General features: G+C 43.6%; 1 protein-coding gene across 6 annotated transcripts in view; it reads right to left on the bottom strand.

Annotated features, from left to right (window-relative positions):
- Positions 1–5,841: 5,841 nt before the first annotated feature.
- Positions 5,842–21,864, bottom strand: part of RARA (retinoic acid receptor alpha) — a 254,848-nt gene continuing 238,825 nt past the window's right edge. For all 6 annotated transcript variants that reach the window (XM_077459837.1, XM_077459842.1, XM_077459839.1 and 3 more), the window contains 3 exons: positions 17,712–17,916; positions 14,424–14,582; positions 5,842–10,230 (listed from right to left, as the gene is read on the bottom strand). In XM_077459837.1, coding sequence (XP_077315963.1) covers positions 10,022–10,230; positions 14,424–14,582; positions 17,712–17,916 — 573 coding nt within the window. In that variant the 3' untranslated portion in view covers positions 5,842–10,021. The remainder of the gene's footprint in view (positions 10,231–14,423; positions 14,583–17,711; positions 17,917–21,864) is intronic.

The following is a 21,864-nucleotide window of genomic DNA, read 5'->3' as shown; positions in this document are numbered from 1 at the left end:
TGTATGTGACTCTGAATGCCTCGGACACTTCACCCAGGGAAAGGAGTACCTGGAAACTGAATTCGGCTCTCCTAGAAGATGTAGAAGTAAGACAATCCTATGAGGATTTGTTTCAGGCACAGCTTTCTATTCTGGACTTTTGCAGCAGTAAGTCAGAGTGGTGGGAACTTGTGAAACAAAGGGCAATTGGACTTTTCAAGGCCATAAGTAAGAAGCAGCTTGGTATGTACATAGCCTACCAGCATTTGCAGAAGAAGCTTGATCATCTTGTCTCGTATAGAGAAGATCCAGGGGGGTTTACTTTCTCTTTGTCTCCCTGCAAAGGTAAAGCATAGGAGCCACCACTAACGGCATATCACCGTAAGCAGCGGCATGCCGCTAACGGCGATAGTGCGCCCGCGTGCTGCTGTCTACGGTGAATGCGCCGTAGACAGCTGTGATTGTCTTTTTGTAAATATCTCCTAAACTGTGTAGGTTTAGGAGATATTTCTTGGACCTACAGGTAAACCTTAATCTAGGCTTACCTGTAGGTCAAAGTGGTTTGTAAGGGTTTACAACCACTTTAAGGTCATATTACGCAGACCTTCTGGGAAGAAAAGACCTTTGTCAGGACAGGATGGAAAGCTTTCTGGATTCTACTTGAGGATTGGGAAATAGTACATTGCCTTTGATGGATTTGACAGAACCAATTTCAGTGGATGAGGTAGTTCATGCTATAGAGAAGCTGACTACCAAAAAAAAATCGCCCTGGGCCAGAAGGGTTGAGAGCTGAATTTTACAAGTGTTTTAAGTCCATTCTGGCTCCCTTTTTTAGCAGAGGTTTATAACAGCTCCCTCCCTCCATGAGGCAACCTGCTGTGATTCTTCTGTCAAAAGGTAAAGACCCCTCAATGACAGAGAACTGGCGCCCCATCAGTCTTCTCAATGTTGACAGAAAGATCTTGGCGAAGATTCTTTTTTGTCGCTTGTCGTCAGTAGCAGGCAATTTGTTGTCCAGTCATCAGCACTGCTCGGTCCAAGGTAGAAGTAACTTTTCAGTGGTTTTAGCTGTCCGGGAGGCTTTGGAATGATGCAGGGCTCCAGGATGAAGAAAGTACTTGCTGGCATTGGATCAGACGAAGGCTTTTGATAGAGTCAATCATGAGTACCTGTATTTACTACTTGGTAGATACAGCCTGCAGGGGAGGTTTATGGATTGTCTGAAATCATTATATAGAGGGGCTGAGAGCTTCCCACTGGTTAATGGTTGGACGGCCTTTTTGAGGTTGGCTCTGGTGTGCACCAGGGATGTCCTCTGAGCCCCCTGCTATATGTATTCGCAATCGACCCCTTCATAAGAAGGCTAGAGTGGATCTTTGTGCGGGGTGTCTTTGGGCATTGCTGGTGTGCTGCCTTTGAAGGTCATGGCCTATGCTGATTATGTGTCTATTATTGTCTCTGGGACGGAGGAGGTGGTCTCTATGATAGAGCAGTACACTGATGCTTCTGGTTCTGAAGTCAACCATGAAAAGAGTGACGTTTTCTGGATGGGTGAGGAGGGTGAAAGTTTTGAACTTCCAGATGCCTTCCCAGAGGCTCAGCAGGAAATTAAATTGTTGGGCATCAAATTTGGTCCTGGTGACTATGGTCATTGAAATTGGGAAAGCAGGTTGGTGGGTGCCAATGCCAAAGTAGCAAGCTGGAAGAAATGGAAGCTTTCCTTGAGGGAGAGGGATGATTTGATCGAAATGTTCCTGGCCCCAATCTTTTTATATGTCAGCTTCTTCTGCATCTTGCCAGCATCTCTCTATGCAAGGGTGTACAACTGTTTTATTTCAACTGTTATGAGGAAATAGGCTGAACCTGATTAAACACAATGTAACTTACCTGTCCAGGCGGGAGGGTGGCCTAGGAATGGTCAAACCAATAGTTTTCTTTACTCTGCTCTTTTTAAAGTACAATCTTGGTAACATGCTAGCAGAGACTCCGCTGGGGTGGGTGGGTATTTTTCAATCTCGTTTTAGGCCTTTGCAGCGATGTTGGGAAGATGGCGGGCCAGTGAAAAGACTGATAGTCCGACATGGCAAGCTCCCGGTTCATGTTGCCCCGTGCCTGAAAATACTTCAGCAGTGGCAGGTGACATTGGAGGACATCAAGTCCCTCCCCAGGAATCTTCTGGAGAAGAGGATTTTTAGCTCTGCTTTCAGTGTGTCACTGGCCTTAAGGGATTGCCCAGGCTCTGTAATGAGGGAGGGGTTGCGTTTAATCAATTTAGAAAGAATCCCCTTGAAGATTAGAGATCAAGCCTGGCTCGCTTTCCATGGAAGGCTCTATGTGAAAGGGAACTTGAAGCATTGCCCTGTAGATGATCGGGATTGTCCTAGAGCGGAGTGTGTTGGTAAAGTGGAGTCTATAGACCACTTTTTGCTGCAGTGTCTCTTTAACAGAGGTGTATAAAAGGGTGGGGAGGGCTCTAGGCATCCCCTTTTCCCCCCGACTCGCTGGAGTTTTGATTTGGATACACGGTTCCTAGTTAGTATAGTTGTCCGTTACTTCACATAGAATGCACGGTGCCAGATTACCCCGCAGAAGAAAGTCCTCTCTGTTGAGGTGGTGCCAGAGGCGTATCTAGGGTATGGTACCCATGACAATGGCCATGGGCGCCATGGGGGTGCATGAAAAAAGCCGCCCCCGCACAAAAAAAGTCCCACCCGTCCTCTCGCGGCCGCCTCCCCCACAATATAGTCCCCAGTGTCATGGCTGGCAATCTGGAGCAAGTAAGGAGGGAAGCAACAGGCGCCCCCATGATGGCCGATGAGTTGGCTCTGGCCAGAGTGACCGCCCGTAGCCATAGGGTAACTGGCGGAGGCGGGTCCTAAAGCACCCCCAGGCAGCAGCAGCAACAGGTACTAGTACAGTACTTGTCACCACGATCTTAATCTTCATGTGCATGCAGCATGTGTACAGTGTACCAGTAACCAGTGCCAACTGCAAGGCAAGCAATCAAATATAGTGCTCAAACTATTTGGATTAAATAAATATGCTTAGCCACTGATATCATAAAGTGTAATAAAGTGATTTGTGCAAGTAGTACCTGCTGTTGCACAAATCACTTTATTACACTTCATTTATGATATCAATGGCTAAGCATATTTATTTAATCCATATTGAGCACTGTATTTGATTGGCTGTTTGCTTCTGCTTGGGCCTGGCACATACACACAATTGCACATGATGATCACTTGGACCCCTTTCACATTGAGCCGCCCTGGGTGTCAGCGGTAAAGCGGCACTATTTTAACCCCCCACTAGCGGCCGAAAAGGGGTTAAATCCGCCCGCAAAACGCAGCTGCGCTTTGCCGGCAGTATGACAGAGCTGCCCCATTGATTTCAATGGGTAGGAGTTATGGAGGAGCGGTGTGTTCACTGCTCCTACAGCGCTGCAAAGAAACTGCTGGCAGGCCCCAGTGTGAAAGCACTCAGGCTTTCATACTCAGTTTGCAGCTGAGGCTTTTTTCAAGCGCTATGCAGGCGCTATTTTTAGCGATGTAGCGCCTGAAAAGTGCCTCAGTGTGAAAGGGGTCTTAAGTCATCATGTGAGATTCTGCATGTGTGCCAAGTAGACAGGGCCAGTGCTACCACTAGGCAAACTAGGCAGCCTAGGGCACCCGGCCACTGGTGATCCTACTCCCCGTCTACCTCTGTACAGTGTCAAAGGCTCTGGTGCAGCATTTTTGGGTGCTGATGTTACTGCATTTATGGGTGCTGGTGTTACTGCATTTGCAATTTGTTTATTGGAAGATTAAAGTGATTGTAAACCCTCCTCCACAACTTTGTCCCATGTAAATCAGCATAAAAACCCCTAGTGAACACTGCTTGTAGATATCTCCTTACTTGCTTAGTAATCCTTTTTATTCTTTAGAATGATGTCACTGAGCATGCCCAGATCTCCCCTGATTTACGGCACACTCTCTATGTGCTTATCTATCTGTTATCAGGACTTCCTACAGCACACAACACTGAACTCCCAGGAGGCTGCATAATCACTCAGAGATTCCTCCTACACACCATGTGACATCACATGCAGTGTAAACATGGCCATTACTGTAGTCTTATCAGCTGAAGCTGATTAGACTGACAAAGGCAAACATTAGACAATCAGCACAAGTAAATACTATGAAACAAAACAAGTCAGCTATGAACAGGGAAGCAGGGTTGCCATTGAAACGTTGGATTGAGAAGGAGGCTTGGTTAAAAGTACAGGAAGTGCTCAATGTAAGGGCAGAAATACACTCCACTGTGGACTCGGAAAACAATACTTAAGATGGCGCTGCCTTACCCCTGGAAACAAGTTTTTTAAAGTTTCTTTTAACAGTAAGTAATATGCGATTTGGGCTGGATTACAGTGGCTATAGTTTAATAATTAATTATTATAATGGACTAAATGAAAAGAAGCATCAGAGCGGGAGAGTTTACTTCCTCTTGAAAGAGTTTGACTGTTTTTTTTTGTAAAGGTTATCTGAAAGATGGGTTTCAAACGTTTTGACAGGGGCGCAGTTTCAGTTATTGCCATAGGCGCCATTTTCACTAGATACGCCTCTGGGTGGTGCTGCATGATATTCTGGGTAAGGTTGGGAAAACTCAGGGTCTTGAGAAGGGCAGGGAGCCGCGGGTAATCTGGAAAGGGGCGTGGAGGAATATCAGACCTGCCTTTGGTGAACTGCCCATCTCTGGGTGAGGAGCAATTTTCTTTTTCTGTTTCTTTCACTCCCTTAGTTTTTGTTGGTTAGTATCTTCTTTTTGAAGAAGGGCTGCATGCATAATAGTGTGGGTTTGTTTCTTGACCTCGCGGGTTTTTTTGGTGTGAGTTGTAGTAAGATTTATCTTCCCCAGCAATGACATGATTATTTGAGATGTTTTCTTTTGCTGTAAAGTCTTTGTTTGACAGCAGATTTGCCATATTTTTTACATTTATATGTAAATATGTATATACTTATGTGTGTGTATGTGTATATATATATATATATATATATATATATATATATATATACACACACACATATACACTCATTGATTGCAAGACTTTTAATAAAGAAAAATTGGCAAGAATGCTCCCTACATTGGTGGCCAGTGGGAAGAATGCTTTTACATTGGTGGCCGGTGGGAAGAATGCCTTTACATTGGTGGCCGGTGGGAAGAATGCTCCTTAAATTGGTGGTCAGTGGTAAGAATGCCCCCTTTACAGTAGTGGTCAGAGTGTGACCCTTACGGACACCAAAAGATTATTAGTTCCATGCAGCTGGGACCATCAATGGGAGGTCAATAAGTCACAGCTCCAGTAACTCCCAGCAACCTCTGGAGCAACCCTGGTTGAGGATGGCTGTTCTAACCTTTTCCCAGCCTAAGTCCAAAAACATTAATTTGCTTGGAGTTTGCTTTAATGTAAGAAAAGCAGTGCTACTCAAATAAACAACTTCTGGGGGATGAGGCTGCTGCATGAAGGGAAGAAAGTAATGCTGGCCATAGACTAGTAGATTTTCGGACAAGAATATTTTCTTTGTACATTTGGACCAATGGACAAGTCTCATTTGAAAATTACACTTGCTTTTAACGTTCGATTTTAAAATGAATATAATTCCCGAAGTAAAAACACATACAGTCTGAAAAATCGTTTGTTCAAAAAACCTTTTTTCCATCCAGCTCTTTCAAAATTTTTCATCATTCTGGTCGAAAAAAAACCATCAGTTTGACCCCACCAAAGATTAGCAAATTGAATGAACATTCTAAAAACAAAAACCTATACGTATATGGCCAGCACTGAAATCCGATTGGTTGCTGTGAAAAAAAAATAAGAAACCAGAGTCAAACAAACAAGTTTGTTTTAATATAAAGATAAACGTTTGTGCAGAAGTTAGACAGAAAACTCGAGGAAAAAAATCTTCAAAGTAAAACAAAAAAAAAAAAAAATCTTTTCCGTTCACATAAAAAAAAACTTTCACATCTCATTTTTTTTTTTAATAAGTTTTTCTTTTCTTTTTTTTTTTTTTTTTCTTAATTTCATTACCTTAGGGAAAACACCCCACCCCCTCTCAAAATGAAAACTTTTTTTTTTTTTTAAGTTCTTTTTCTGCTGGTGTGTATAACGTGTACAAACAGCAAGTTTCAGTGGGGAGGGGGGGTACAAAGTGGGAAGGGATGAAGGAGATTGCAGCTGTTTAGTGGTTAAAAAGAAATAGGTTGCGACCAGTGATACGGTGCAGCTGGTATATCATGACAATATAGCTGAGAGCCCAATACGTCGGCAAACGCACCAATTCTGTTGGGCTAGCCAGGTCGTTGCAGTTCGGTTGTCCTAAGTGGTCAGCAGTGCAGGACTGACCCAACTATACTTTCCACTTCCATAAGGCACTCCATCATAAAGCACTCTGCAATTAATGCAACTGCCAGGATTCCCGGACAAGGATGGCTCTCCCAACATAGCCACACCCACATCCTTAACCCCCACCCACTTTGGGTTAAAGGCCCGCCTGCTTAAAAGGTATAACCTGGAGCTTTTGGCAACTAAGCGTGAAGCAACCCTGGAGATCTAAAACAAGAGTTATTTTAATAAAGCCAAGTATCACAAATATGTATGTAAAAGTACACCTGTACAGATAACAAAACTGATATTTGACTATACTGCCCTATTTACGTTTTTTGCCATTGGTGACTAAAAATCAAGAATCTTTTACATATACATCTGTGAATGATAATAAAGCAAACTGGTCATAAATAAAGATTGCCGACAGCTTCACCTGAACATACTACCTGAATGGCCGTCATTCTGATCCTCTGTATAATTTATTACATCTTTTTACATCTACATTTTTATTTTGGGACTTAGCAAGTGTTGAAGCCACTGGATCAGCAAAAGTAGCCAAATAACTAGTATTTTCAGAACCATGTCAGCAGTGGCAGCCCCCATACTTCTCTCCTTACAGAATGACTTTAAAGTGTATGTAAAGCCCTTTTTTTTTTTTAGGTTTAGATAAGGTAAAAAGCCTTTGTACACACGGTCGGAGATTCCGACGGAATGTGTCCTATAGGACCGTTTTGTCGGATATTCCGACTGTGTGTGGTCTGCATCGGACTGTTTCCGTCGGAATATCCGACGGACCAAGTTTTCCAACTTGCCGGTAAAATTTTCCGACAAAATGCTCCGATCGGACATACTCCGATCATGTGTAGCCTACTCCGATGGACAAAGTGCCACGCATGCTCAGATCAAATTCCTAGACCAAAGCTATTGGCTACTAGCCTGAACGTAGTCCCGTCTAACGAAATAACGTCATCACGTTATGTACAATCGGATTTTCTGACAACTTAGTCCGACCGTGTGTATGCAACATCACTTCCGGACCTCTTCCGGAATTAATCCGTCGAAATTACTCCGACGGATTTGGTAGTCGGAATCTCCAACCGTGTGTAGGGCAAAGAGTTCCATACACAGGTCAAATTTTTTTTTCTGCTAAATCTATTAAAATTTGAGCTGTAGGTGAGCCTATCTGCACAACCAGCTTGACAAAAATCAATTATTCATTCAATGATTGTAAAGGGCATCAGCTTTTAGAATACCATAACCAGCAGGAGGGATTTGTGTTTAACGTTGATGGAGGAATCTGTTACATTTCCTGAATGACAGGCTGAACAACTGTATGTATGGCCAGCTTTAGAATCCTTGGCCGATTTTTGTTGCCTTCTTTGGGGCAATTCACCCTCACAGTTGGTCCTGGTAATCATGGACCACTGGCCCTGGTGACTATTTTACAGAAAGTGATAGGAAATGTAAAATGTTTACATTGTCCACCAGTAGGGAACTCTTCCACGGGGAAAACTTGTTTTGGTAACAAATGTCTAAAAAGTTGATTTCCTCTCCTTTTGGAGAGATCTCCCCCTACTTCCACTTGTGTCTTAGGCCCCCCCATTCACACCTGAGCTTAGCGTTTTCAGGCAGAAAGTTGTGCGATTTTACCGTGATTTTGTACAGGTCAAAAGATCACCAATGTAAAAAGCAGAAAAACCTGCCTGAAAAAAAGTTCCAGTACTTGTTTGAGATTCAGGCGTTTTGGAGCTTCAGGCGTTTTGGAGTGAAGATGTGAACCATCTCCATAGAGAATAATAAATTTTTTCCCCTCCAGCGTTTTGTAGCTTCAGGCTACAAGCTACAAAATGCTCAGGTGTGAATGGGACCTTATGGACAAGAAGTGAAGCGCAATCTCCCTGACAGGACAGCCAAGAAAAAATAATAATAATAAAAATAGATGGGTCTATAACCATTCCATACTCTGTCCAAAACTAGAAACAAAAAAAAAGTTTGGGCTTTACAAACTCCTTAAAGAGCAATTTCATCCAAAGCTTCTGCTTGAGATCTGGGTAGCGGAATCCTCCATCAACTTCTTATGTCGCCAAGCAATGCTCAGCTTTCCCAACTCATCCACATGGCTTGGCTGTTTTTAGGGATTTTCCAGTAGTTGCTTGATTTTGTCTTTATGTGACATAATGGAAAATGAAAAAAAGACCTCCTAGCTTGGATTAGCAATAAATGTGGGGGCAGTGCTAAGAGGTCCTGTAGTGATTTATCACTTTCATAGAGCAAAAAATATATGAAGACTCCAAAAGGGATGGTTACAACCTAATGGAAGTGGCAAGTGGATAGAGTTGGGACCTGCCAGAGCTCCAAGAAATAAAAAGGTGATTTAGGTGGACCCAAAGCCTCATTAAAAATGGTATTTTACACCTTTCCTCCTGATATCTTAAAACTTCTACTTAAGCTCCTGCAATTCTTACCTTCCAGCGATCCACCACTGTGTATGTTGGCAGCTGGAGGTACATGGAGCTACTAATCCCAATCTTAAGCTGGCCATACACAGTTCCTTATGAACCGGATGCAATTTGAGGAATATGTGGCTCTCCCATCTGACATCTTTCAATCTAAAAAAATGAAGATGCCGAGGCAGAATATTGTCGGTCAGAGGCTGCAGCCAATTATATACAGCCACTGGTTAGATATATTGACAGCTGTGGGTGCTGGTTGTCAGAATACAACAGCCAGCAAGGAAGAGTCACCCATCCACGTAGTTTAGCATGGATGGGGGAAAAAAAAAAATCAACAAATTTATTACAGTGCATGGCCAGCTTAAAACAGGTTTTACTAGTAGTTTAGGTTTTTGGATTCTAGTTTCCTGGCTTATTAAAAAAAAAAACAGTTTAAAAATGCATTGTTTTACAAATGCCGTATGCCTCTCTTCCAGATACCAGTCTAAGCAAGCAGCAACATTTCCTACCTTTACACAATAATACTTTAAAATATTTTAAAAAGGTTGGTTAAAACTGGGAGAACCCCCTACAAAAATATATATTCATTTGCATGGATTTATGTAAGAACCTACATTTTGTCATTTCCCTTCCAGTTACATTACCCCAAGTTCCTATTCCTTGGTATGTGATAAAAAAAACACTGCTTAAACAGCTGTATTAAGAACAGAGTGCTTTTTGGGGTGCAAGCAATGGCAGTGCATGGAGTACGTGACCCAGAACAATCCCCCCCTCCCAGGTGAAGTGGTTTGATTGACAATGGTCACAGCTCTCTGGTTGGAGCGCAGTCCTTTGGCGCCTCCACCCTCCCTCCACAATCACACGGCACAGTGCGAGAGTTTGCTCAGTCTTAGGCTTTGCCTTGAGTCTGTTCTCAGTCCAGTGGGTGCGAGAAGTCCAGAGGCACAGGTTGAATTGTAAGGAGATAAGGGGAGAGGCAGATATTTGTCCAAGTGATATGCAGTTATCTCCGCTCCGGCTTATCCCAACTCTTGCAGAGATGAGTCCAAACCGAGTTACAGCACAGTGATGCTTCGCTGTTGAGGTCGAGTGCAGAATAAAAGGTAAAGCCAAGGGAGTACAGCATCATCCATTAAGAGGCCAGAGGAACTAGGTGGGAAGTGAGGGAGGGATGAAGTGAGTGCGCTGGTGAGTCTCCATCGCCTTATTCCCACAGCCTGCTGGAAGGTCAGGGCGAGTGTGTAGAGGGACTGCTGTGGGTGGAACTGGGGGACAAACTTGGACTGCAGCTTCCTGGGGGGACAGGGGTAGGAGGCAGCAGTTTAGGAGATCCAGCTGCCAAGTTGTCCAGGCCCTCAGAATTCTCTAGCATCTCCTGGATGAGAGGAGGCATCGATCCTGGGATCTCCATCTTCAGGGTGATCACACGTTCAGCACCTGTACAGTGAACATAAGAAGACTCGAATCAGCCAATAACTTCACAACCAGCACCAGAATTCGACAGACTGTATAAAGCTGGTCACATACATTACCATTTTGCTTGGACACAATCTGAATACAACTGCAAGATCTCTACCCCCCAATGTCCCCATAGAGCATGAAAGTTGTACCAGATATTTTAAGCAATCACTTGAAAATGAATACATTTCATACCCTCTTGATACGACTGTTCAATGGCTTGACAAGTCTAAACATAAATGTGCAAAAATATCTCCGTCTGCGGTGGACAGTAAGATAATATCACGTTAAAATGTAAGAGTTTGACATTTCCCGATACATTCAATCCTTTCTGGAATCAGGGCCTGATTGGATTGTATAAAAATAAACCCACACATGCTGCAGTAAGCATAAAATGCAGTTGGCTTAAAGGATCAGTCAACCTAAAGTTGATATTTTAGATATCAGAGGCTGTGTTAGCTCCTGTCTTCTTCTTCTGTCTTCTTCTAAGCCCTTGTACACGCGGTCGGAGATTCCGACAACCAAATCCATCAGATTTTGTCCGAAACTGTTGTATACACACGGTCGGACAAGGTTGTCGGAAAATGCGACGTGATGACATTATTTCGTTACGACAGGACTATGTTCACGCTAGTAGCCAATAGCTTTGGTGTAGGAATTTGATCTGAGCATGCGTGCACTTTGTCCGACCGGAATTCTCTACACATGATCGGAGTATGTCCGATTGGAGCATTTTGTCGGAAAATATTTCTGGCAAGTTGGAAAAGTTGGTCCGACGGAAACAGTCCGATGCAGACCACGCACAGTCGGAATATCCGACAAAACGCTCCGATCGGACACATTCCTTCGGAATCTCCGACCGTGCGTACAAGGGCTAAGTGTTGCATGTTCCTACATCTGATGGCCATTTCTAATTCATATCTAATTGCCAACTTTGCTCCTCTGCAGTTTTGGGTGCAACCGCCCACCTTTACCTGCTTCACCTTCTCCTGTTGCATTGTTTAGAGTATAAAAATAAAAATTCCAGCAGGAAAAATGGGACATCTTGTAATGGTCGCAAGATCTCAAAATTTGATTATCTCGCCAACAAAGAAATCTCCAAAAGGAAGAAAATGTAAACGTTTTACATTCTATCACTTCTCAAAGACTGAAATGTGGATTTGGGGTACACTGAACCATTGGGCAGAATCGTACCACCATATTGTAACATATGCAATTTCAAAGTTAAAGATAAACCCTGCAGAGGTGTGTAGCAATAAGCAGAAAAGGGTTTTCTGTTGTGTTTTTAATAGATTTTTTTTGGAATTTGGGAAAAAAAAAATCATAATCATAGTTTCTTTAATTAGAGGTACAATTTTTAGCTTCTCCGACATCTGATAGCTGAATGAAAGGGGCAGGGCTTAGAACGAGAAGTGGGGAAAAAGTGAAGGGACTCCACATGTCTGATGCAAAAAGTAAGGCCGGTTATCAGTAGCTTGAATTTCAGGCCAACCACCAACATCACTGGCTCTAAAAAGTTCAACTGAAAAATGTAAGGAGCCAAGTGGAGAAAGAACAGCTGAACAGTGACTGCAGCCAATCAGCCATAGTAACTGTTTGGGTATTCTGACAACCGCTGGTGACGGTTGTCAAAATAGAATAGCTGGCAGTAAGGGATTTGTCCATCCATGCTATTAAGTGTGGATGGGGGGGAAACTATTGAGAAACCTTTACGCGTATGGCCTGCTTGAAACACAAGGTATCCGCATGTAAGTTTTTTTGTTAAGCGAGTCACTTTTTAGTCTGGTCAAATTCCCTTTAAGAGATGGCAAAATGCTGCTTAGCTCTTTAGGGTTGGAGATCGCACTGGACTGACTCAGTCATTGGTAAATGGGCAGGTGATGAAGGTTGGAAGAATTCCCTTTCAATGATTTCTGCCCAACCTAAAAAGAAGGTGGCTGTGAGCCCCTTTTTGCAGGCTTGGGCTGCTACCTCTGGGTATGGTCTTAAGGTCATTTCAGCATGTACTTGTAAAAATAGGTAGAAAAGGGCGCCTGGTATCCAGTGATTGCAAGTTGGAAGGTGAGAACTAGCAAAAACTGGAGTAACATTTTGTACAAAGTACCGTATTTATTGGCGTATAACACGCACCGGCATATAACACGCACCCCAAGTTTAGGAGGGAATTTAAAGAAAAAAACTTTTAGGAGGGAAGTTTAAGGAAAAAAATTACATTTAAATGCCCATTAACGCAGCCTTGTCAGTGTCATTTGCAGCCTTCCATTGCAGCCTTGTCAGTCATTTGCAGCCTTGTCAGTGTCTTTTGCAGGCTTGCCTTTTAAAAATGGCGCAGCCGAAATACAGAGCAGATGACCTGTGTATCTCGGCGGCGCTGGGTAGCTCTCAACCGTTCTCGGTGGCTTTCGGCTATTTTCGGCCATTAGTTGGTGGCCGAAAATAGCCGAAAACGGCAGAGAAGCTGACAATCGGCAGGGGATCGGCGTATAACACGCACCCACGATTTTGGCCTGATTTTAAGGTGTGTGTTATACGCCGATAAATACGGTATATGCCACATATTTTAAATCAACTTGAATACGGGTAGAGACAATTAAAGTAGATCTAAAAATAATTACTTTTTTTAGTCAAACCTTGAATATGATTCTCACGGGAATTATTTTAGAATATGGACCACTGAAACCCACAACTGAAATATTTCCACAGCCGGGGGAAAACAAATCTGCATTAAATATTTAGCATGTACCACAAATATTTGTGGTCCTATTTCTGGGACTATAAAGCACGTGAAAAAAATAAATTCCCTACATACTTTGCTGATAGTTCCTTGTTTGCCCCGATCCCAAAACGCCTCTCTCTCTCTCTAAAGTGCAATGCTGAAGTGTATTGTGCTAAATGCTGCCTATAGATGAGACATATCACTGCCCATACTCGGTTAGTTTTTTTCCCCCACTTAGTCAGCACCTCATTCACTAATGGAGTAATACTATACATAGCTCCCAGCTGTCCCTGGAGCAATGTCCCTCTGTCCCTCATACCTCCTCATTTGTCCCTCATTTTGGTCTGATCTATATAGATGTATATAAAATGTACTTTTTATCTGTCAAAAAGTGTTTTCCAGTGCTAAACCTTTCATTTGATTTCTAAATTGCTACATTTGTAAATATCAAAATCCAATATAAAGGAATAGTAGTGGTAAAAAAAAGCACTTGCGAGTTTAACCAATCTTGATTTTTTTGTACACTTCTCATTTAAGGGGGCGTGGCAAGGGGTGTGTGTCCTATGCCTGCATGCTTTTGCTGATAGTGTCCCTAATTCCCATCTCAAAAAGTTGGGAGGTATGTACTATGTAATACCAACACCTCTAAAATCGTTTTTGTTTAATTAAAATCAGAGTCTCTCTGAATAACAGTTGGCCAGCCTGACAGCCCCCCACCCCAGGACGAAAGTGACTGAGGACATAGATTTATCAGTTTGTTTCTCTACAGCCTCAGCTGCACAGCTGAATGAATAGGAAGCACTCTGAGGCTTCCTGCTCATTCACAAACTGAAGCATAGTAAACACAGGAGTGATTGGTACCGATCACTGTGTTCATTCAGGAAAAGAAGGGGCCAGTAAATGACACATTCAATGACCTCTTTCCCCACTCTCCATCCTGAAACATCTCCCTGTGTGAGGAGGAGCCGGAAACACTGCCGGGGAAAGGGCACACGGGGGGGGGGGGGCCTGGACAGCAAATTGGTGCATGTACTAGAACCAATGCAGCTGCAGCGGGGGGAGAGGAGAAGCTGGCAGTGCTGCAGGGGGATGCAGAAGAGGATCTATGTCTGTAAGACATTACAACTGGCCATCCTGCTCAGCAGGTGACTGGTCCCCCCTTTTGAACTAATGGGGCCAATGCCCAGTACAGGAAGGCTGGCTGTACTGTCTTATCAGCGGCCCTGCGGCCAACTGATGGCCCAGCCTCACATCAAAACTGCCCCAGGCTGCAGCTAAGAGTAGGAAAAAGCCAGGATTTATCAGGATATTGACACCCAGAAGGAGCCGCATTTAAGACGTGTTAATATTACATTCTAATGAGGGACATCAGAAGAAGGAATTAAACTGAAAAGTAGGGTTTGGGTCCACTTTAAAACTTCTGTACAAAAATACCTAAACAGTCACACATGCTTACCCTTGGCACTGATGCTTCGCAAGTCTGTGATCTTCATCAGCATTTTGGGGAACATGTGTGGTTTTTTGGGTCGTCTCCTCCGGACATAGATCTTAAGCGCTTCCAGTAGAGGCTCCTGTAATTTGTCCACCTTGTCCGGCTGCTCCAGGTCTTGCCGATCTGTTAAGAGATACTCTGTACTGTTATAATACGCCCTTACAATCAGCCATACTCAGTCTCACTGTAGCTAATAATGAATGTATATAACATGGCAGGCACAGATTTCTAGTGCCATACACTTTAAAAATGCGTACCTAAACCGCTGAACGAAATCATACCGGACTCTTCAACAAATCACTCTGAAATCGGCCCCGCACATATGTGAACCCGGTCTTACAGTCTGCAGACTTGAAGGTATCGGTTGTAGTATTGGAGAATTTGCTTAGTATCGACACCGATATCTGTATCAGCGCAACACTAGTACATTTCATATAAACGGACAATAAAAATTAGTGGAAAAAAAATATACTATTCCATTCCAATCAAGTGCTTTTTTCTTCAAGAGCTTCCAGAACTGCCACTAAACCTGCCAGTGAAGGGCCAACATTAGGAAACAGTGGATTTGTTTTTGCATGTTCAAGGAAGCAATGCCTGCAGCTTCTGATTGGATATAAAAGCTGCACCGGTGCTTCTCATTGCTTTCCAACTTGGAGCAAGTATAGAGTCTGGTAGCGAGAAGCGCATCATTAATGCCAAGTATTGAAGCACAAGGCTTAGCTAGACAACTGCCATTTTCAGATGGACAGGTGAGCATCAGGAACCTCCATTTTTGTGTCATGAGAGGTTTTCTTTAAAATCCAAAAAGGAAGTATTGCTTCAAAAAATTGCCGTGCCAGCTACATAGAGATCTCAGGTTTTGATTCAGTCAGGGGTGGACAAAACCCCCCAAAAAAAAAAAAGTTCAAAGCTTTAATCTGGGCCAAACATTTTTTTTTTATCTAGTTGAGCTTTGTGTGTTTCTTTAGGGTCAGTGCAGTAATCCAGCATGAAACTTGTGCCTTTGTGCAGGAACTTCCTGTAATATAGACCAGTCAATCCTGCTTTCTCTGCTTGTGCAGGGTGACAGGTCTCATTGGGTGGACCTCCTGGGTGCAAACCACAGCTAATTGTACAATGTCTGGGGTTACAGGTGCATGCAAAGTGGATTTATATCCTTTGCGGCTATTGAGGAACAGGTTCCCATTACATTGTTTTGTGCCCAGGATTCAGCTTTAACCAGAGTATTATTTTGGGGGGTAGAACAACCTTTTTTGCAAAGACATGTCATAAGATAGAATTCGAATGCTCAAAACCCAATCACGGTGAAAAAAACATTTCTAATACATTCATCAATTTGTCAGAATGACAAATTTGACAACTTTTTAAGGCAGCAGTCTAGTTAATAGACTCATTGTTCTCCAGACAGGCAGTAATAACTCGGCAGCTGCCGACTGCATGGAACATAAAGGGACATTATGCAATTAAAGGACATAGGAAACAATGCTTGCCTTGTAAATCTACATTAATTGTCTAAAATTAATTACAGGAAGGACTGTGGAAATGTTTTTACTTTTGCCCTTTGCACTTAATATAACGATGATTATCGGGAGCAACATCTTTGGGATATAAATATCAAATGCTCCGGACCACACTGATGCATTGTGAGTGGAGTCTGCCTATACTTGTCTATTTTCTTAAAGTACAAGCAGAAATCCTTTTACATAAGCACACAAAAACCAAAATAGATAAAGGTTTTAAAAAAAATAAAATGTTTTATTTTTATGAGGTTTATGTCCGAAACCTCTTTGTGACATATACCCTAGGTCGCTTGTTGGGGAGGCCTCCCTCCCCATTCTGTTGGCTTTTATGTCCTGATGGACTTGAAGAGATATTACCCAGTATTATCGATATACTGTTTATTAATTCACTGTGTATCTTATTTTTCTATATGTACGCCAAGAAGATTGGGTTTTCTTTACATTACCCCGATTTCTTATTGTATGTTTAAAAAACCTAAAGAATTTTAAAAAACACACATTTTAAAAACTTGCTTTTACATACACATAGATGTTTGTGACTATTAAAAGTTAATGTGAACCCTGGCCCACACTGATGCATTGTGGAATTTGCAGCGAGCACTGTGTGCATTCCACACCGCATGCAAATCGGACCCCATTCATGCGAATCGATGAGGGTGTTTATTAGTAAATTAACGACACCCCGAAAATCGGTTCACAAAAAGCACTGTGATTTGCGGATCGCATGGGTGTACGGCCAAAAAAAGGGTCCTGCAGGTTTTTGGTGCGAGTTGAGCCATACAGAATAATGGCTCAAATCGCAGTGTTGAAGATTTGCATATGATTTGAACAGGAATACGGGCTGAATCTGTTCTCTACCAAATGCAGGTTCACTTTAAAGGTTTATTTACCTTTACAGAAAAAAATGTAAAGATGAACTAATATAATATCCCATGGATCTAATTTACAAGCATTAGGTATAACTTCTCTGAAATCCTACTTTGAATCCGCACTTGCAATTTTTTTTTTCTTTAACGTAGCATACAAATGACGTTCTAACCCACAAAATAGGAAATCGGTGAAATTTTCTGCATTTAAAGCGGAGTCACACCCAAAAATGGAATGTCCGCTCCCCCAAAAGGTGCCAAATGTGACAGGGGGGGAGCGGACATTCCATTTTTGGGTGTGACTCCGCTTTAAATGCAGAAAATTCTGTCTAATACAGGTATTTGCTCCCACTTCCGGTGATAGATCACCACAGATTCCGCAGCGATCTACGCCATGTCCGGTCCCTCCTCCGCCGCCCGCTGTCTTCTGGGAGACACATGTCCCAGAAGACAGCAGGGACCAGTGAGGATGTGCAGCACGGCTTGCGCTAGCGCAGTAGGGAACCAGGCTGTGAAGCCACAAGGCTTCACTTCCTGATTCCCTTACTGAAGATGCCGGCGCCTGCACCCGGGAGCCTAGGGACAGATCGGCTTCGGGTGAGGACATAGTGGGCGCCCTGGACAGGCAAGTGTTCGAATATTAAAAGTCAGCAGCTGTAGTATTTGTAGCTGCTGACATAATTTTTTTTTTTTCTGCAGATCTCCGCTTTAAGGTACAGGCAACATTAAAAGGAAGCAACACTGCTACCACTGTACTTGCATCAAAAATATCAAGCTAAACAATAAGGTCGCACCCTATTTACTGACCACCTTTGTGGCAAAAAAGAAATTCAACCACAAAGCATTAGAAGACGCCACGGCCTTACCTCCAGAGATGAGGCAAATTGCGCTGAGGAGACCAGTCTCTGCGTCGTCCATTTCTAGCGGTAGTAGCTGATTGGCGAAGGCAAAGACCAGATCCGTGAGGGGCCCAAACCCAGCATTGTGCATCTGCGTCCTATTAAGTGTGAGACCATCTGAGAAAGTCATGGTGTCTTGGTCGGGGGTATAACGTATGCAAATTCGTAGGATCTGTGGCAAAACAAGAAAACGGGCATTTAGAAGAAAGAAGACGACAAATGAATCTCTCGAGAAAAGTGCAGAAAAAGAACTTATAGCTTTAAATGTGCAAATGGACTGCACTATGCTGCAAATATACAAGGCATGGCCAGCTGACACTAAATAGCAAGTCCTATTTACATACACAACTGTTGGTAATCTTTCATCAGATTTGAAAATAAGTATGCACTGTTGTGTCTCACCCGCAAGCCTTGGTGTTCAGAAGACACCTCAATGTGAGCTTTACCTTAGGAGCAGTAACTACTGATGGAAAGTAATCCAATCTGGCCAAATTCCTACACTACTTATTCCCAACCACTCTGTCTCCTAGTGTTCTCCAGGCATATACTGGCCATTGGGACTACGGGGAGTTTCCCGGTGGGCCGATGGCTCAGTGGGCCACTCTGATGTAAGGGGGCTGGTGATGGGCCACTCTGATGTAAGGGGGTGCTGATGGGCCACTCTGATGTAAGGGGGTGCTGATGGGCCACTCTGATGTAAGGGGGTGCTGATGGGCCACTCTGATGTAAGGGGGTGCTGATGGGACACTCTGATGTAAGGGGGTGCTGATGGGACACTCTGGCATAAGGGGGTGCTGATGGGACACTCTGGCATAAGGGGGTACTGATGGGACACTCTGGCATAAGGGGGTACTGATGGGACACTCTGGCATAAGGGGGTACTGATGGGACACTCTGGCGTAAGGGGGTACTGATGGGACACTCTGGCGTAAGGGGGTACTGATGGGACACTCTGGCGTAAGGGGGTACTGATGGGACACTCTGGCGTAAGGGGGTACTGATGGGACACTCTGGCGTAAGGGGGTACTGATGGGACACTCTGGCGTAAGGGGGTACTGATGGGACACTCTGGCGTAAGGGGGTACTGATGGGACACTCTGGCGTAAGGGGGTACTGATGGGACACTCTGGCGTAAGGGGGTGGTGATGGGACACTCTGTTGTAAGGGGGCTGGTGATGGGACACTCTGTTGTAAGGGGGCTGGTGATGGGACACTAAAAATGTAAGTGGGCCGGTCTGGATGAAGTCCAGGGCCAAATTTATGTCCCAGTCCAGCCCTGGTGTTCTCTGCAGTGGTCATGCACCCACAGATATACTGATCAGCAGTCAATCCTGGTGGACCTCACCCTTGACAGTGATGGAGCAACCACAGCCACCAACACACAGGTAACATGGGATCAGGGCTAAAAACCACTGCTGCTTTCTAAAGCTGGTCATACACGTTAGCTTTTCTTCAATCAGCCAACAGGTGAACAGATTTATCCATCCACGCTCAACAGTGAATCTCCCTCTTGACAAGAAACCTAAGCAGAGGGCTATATAAAAAAGGACCGGAGGGGGTATAGGCTGTTAGGGCCTACTGCTACCTAGGCAAGAGGGATCATGTCAGTGCTACAACCCTAAATAATGAGAACAAAGGGATAATAAAAGTTTGATGAGGAAAAGGTAAGAATTGGTCTACTGCAACATAAAATATGTTTAATGGAAAACCAATATATAGAATTTACACAGTAATGGTGTTTTTACTACAGCTATAATATAAATGATAATCGTTGTTCAAGCTTCACATAGCTTTCCCTCTTGTCCAAATACTGCACTTATCTACAGAAAAAGACATAGAAGGACATAGAAGGAAGGCACTTGACTCATTCTGCAGCTGCCATTGAGTATGCTTATCATGCCCTTAAGGGACTGAGGATCAAAACGTAGGAACACCACTATGGCAGGCAAACCTATCCACTCTGCCAAGAGATGAACATTTGTTTCTTCATTACACGGTGTGCAACCTTTCTCCGGCAGCTGATATGAAGCCAGCCATGAGCCAGCAGAATTTTATTTGAAATGTTCGTTTTCAGGACCTTTGTTCGACTTTCTAACGTTTGGTGGAGTCAAACTGATGTTCATTTTAGTCATAGTGACAATAAACTTCAAAGGAGCAGGATGGAAACGTTTTTACAAATGTCCGCGAATGTGTTTTTCACATAAAATCAATAAAAATTGTAATTGGAACCTGTTTAATACGTCTAGGATTCCATTCAAATTGTGGGTCTGAGCAAACTTTTAAGGGCTTCTGAATGAAATTAGTAGACTCATTGATGACAAGAAAGAATGTTCTGGCAAATGATTTTTCAAACATTATAGATAAGGTATGGCCAGCTTTAGAAAGTGGAATTCTACTGTACAAGGCAAGCGCCTGTTTATATAAAATTATACACATCATTGGGCAGTTGCACCAGAGAGGACGACATAAATTGCTCTGTGTTAGGATAATTCCACATGACTACAATACATTAGGGCCCTTACACATGGGGCGGGCTTCATTGCAGTCCTCCTGCTCAGCTGGGAATCTGTCTGCTGATCCCCGTTGACCAAGTGGATGGCTGGGCTGTGTTGGGTTCACTTATGCAGAGTGGACAAAGACAAAGAACGTTCTTCCTCTATGGGTTGTTGGATGGATACGGACTGCTAATCCGATCCGCCAGATTGATGGGGAATAAATCCCCATCAGTCAGACAAGATCAGATTAGATGTCGGCGGGTGTCAACGGACACATATCCGCTGACATCCGCCACTCCATAGAGAAGAATGAAGGGTCTGATTGGGTCAGCCTGAGAGACTGTCAGGCAGACCCAATCGGTCCATGTTAAAAGGGACCCAAAAGGTAGCCTACAGTGAAATTTAATCTGGGTCCATCCAGAACAGACATTTTATTAGTAGAACAAAGATCTACCCTAGCCTTTCTCAACCAGGGTTCCATGGAATCCTAGGGTCTTCCAGAGGTTTCTTTGAGTAATGAACAACATTTGCTTCTTAGACGAGTAACCACTGACACCAATGATCTTTTTAGCTCTCTGTAAGGGGAATTATTCCCAAAAGACCACCAATGTAATGAACGTTCTTAAAGTGTCCATCACAATAATGTACTGCAAACTATACTTCTTGTGAACTCTGGTCAGTGGCAAAGACTGCAGCTGTTGCACCAAGCCTCTGTCCTGTGATGGGACGGGGGCATTCTGACTTCCCTGGGCATCAATAGTAGGGAAACTTTCCATTGTTCGAAGTGTGCCAACCGAGGTGCTACTAATGATTATGCAATGCAGATGGGAAGTTTCTGATAACCAGCACAGTGACAGTGCTCTACGAGTCATGAGGTCAAGTGACCAGGGGCAGGGAATGCAAAGAACATACAGTACATAACATACACAATAACTAGCCAAACCCTGGGGCTAGTCTAGATGCATGCCTAACCCCAAGAACAGCCATGGAATATATTACAGCTTACTGATTCTTATGCCGCGTACACACGGGCGGACTGTATGGCGTACTTAGTCTGTCGAAACACATTTCAGCGGACAGTCCGCTCGTGTGTGGGTTTCTGCGGACTTTTTCAGCGTGCAGTCTGGCGTACTAAGTATTTCGGATTTTTCGAAATTCTGTCCGTCGTACTTTGGTTGCTGAAAGTACGGACAATCCGCTCGTCAGTAGGCTAGTTCGACGGACTAAGAATGGCGCATGCCCAGAAAGGATTTACACGGTGGAAGGGTGCTTTGCTGTGTATTGGACTTCCTATTTCTAGTCCCATCGTACGTGCTGTACACGTCATCGCGCAAGCTTTCGACGGACTGTTTGGGTATCCGTGTGTGGTCAAGTCCGTTCAGTCGAAAGTATGACGGACTGTCCGTCGGATTGTATGACGGACTAAGTACGCCATACAGTCCGCTCGTGTGTATGCGGCATTAGAGGAGGTGGCTACAGTCATTTTTAGTTTTCATTTTTCAGCCAAATAACGTTTTAAGCAAGTACAGAAAATGCCTGTTGTTCTTGCCATAAATGAAGTGTCCTAAAGATAAAGCGGTTTCTTATATCTCTTTTGTAAATTACTAATCTCCCTCACCCCCTAT

This window comes from Lithobates pipiens, unplaced genomic scaffold, assembly GCF_037356315.1.
Source record: "Lithobates pipiens isolate NorthernLeopardFrog02 unplaced genomic scaffold, aLitPip1_a1.2 Scaffold_28, whole genome shotgun sequence".
In the NCBI taxonomy this organism is placed as follows: domain Eukaryota; kingdom Metazoa; phylum Chordata; class Amphibia; order Anura; family Ranidae; genus Lithobates; species Lithobates pipiens.
Note: the sequence above shows the minus strand (reverse complement) of the source record. Positions and strands in the feature narration are given on the sequence as shown.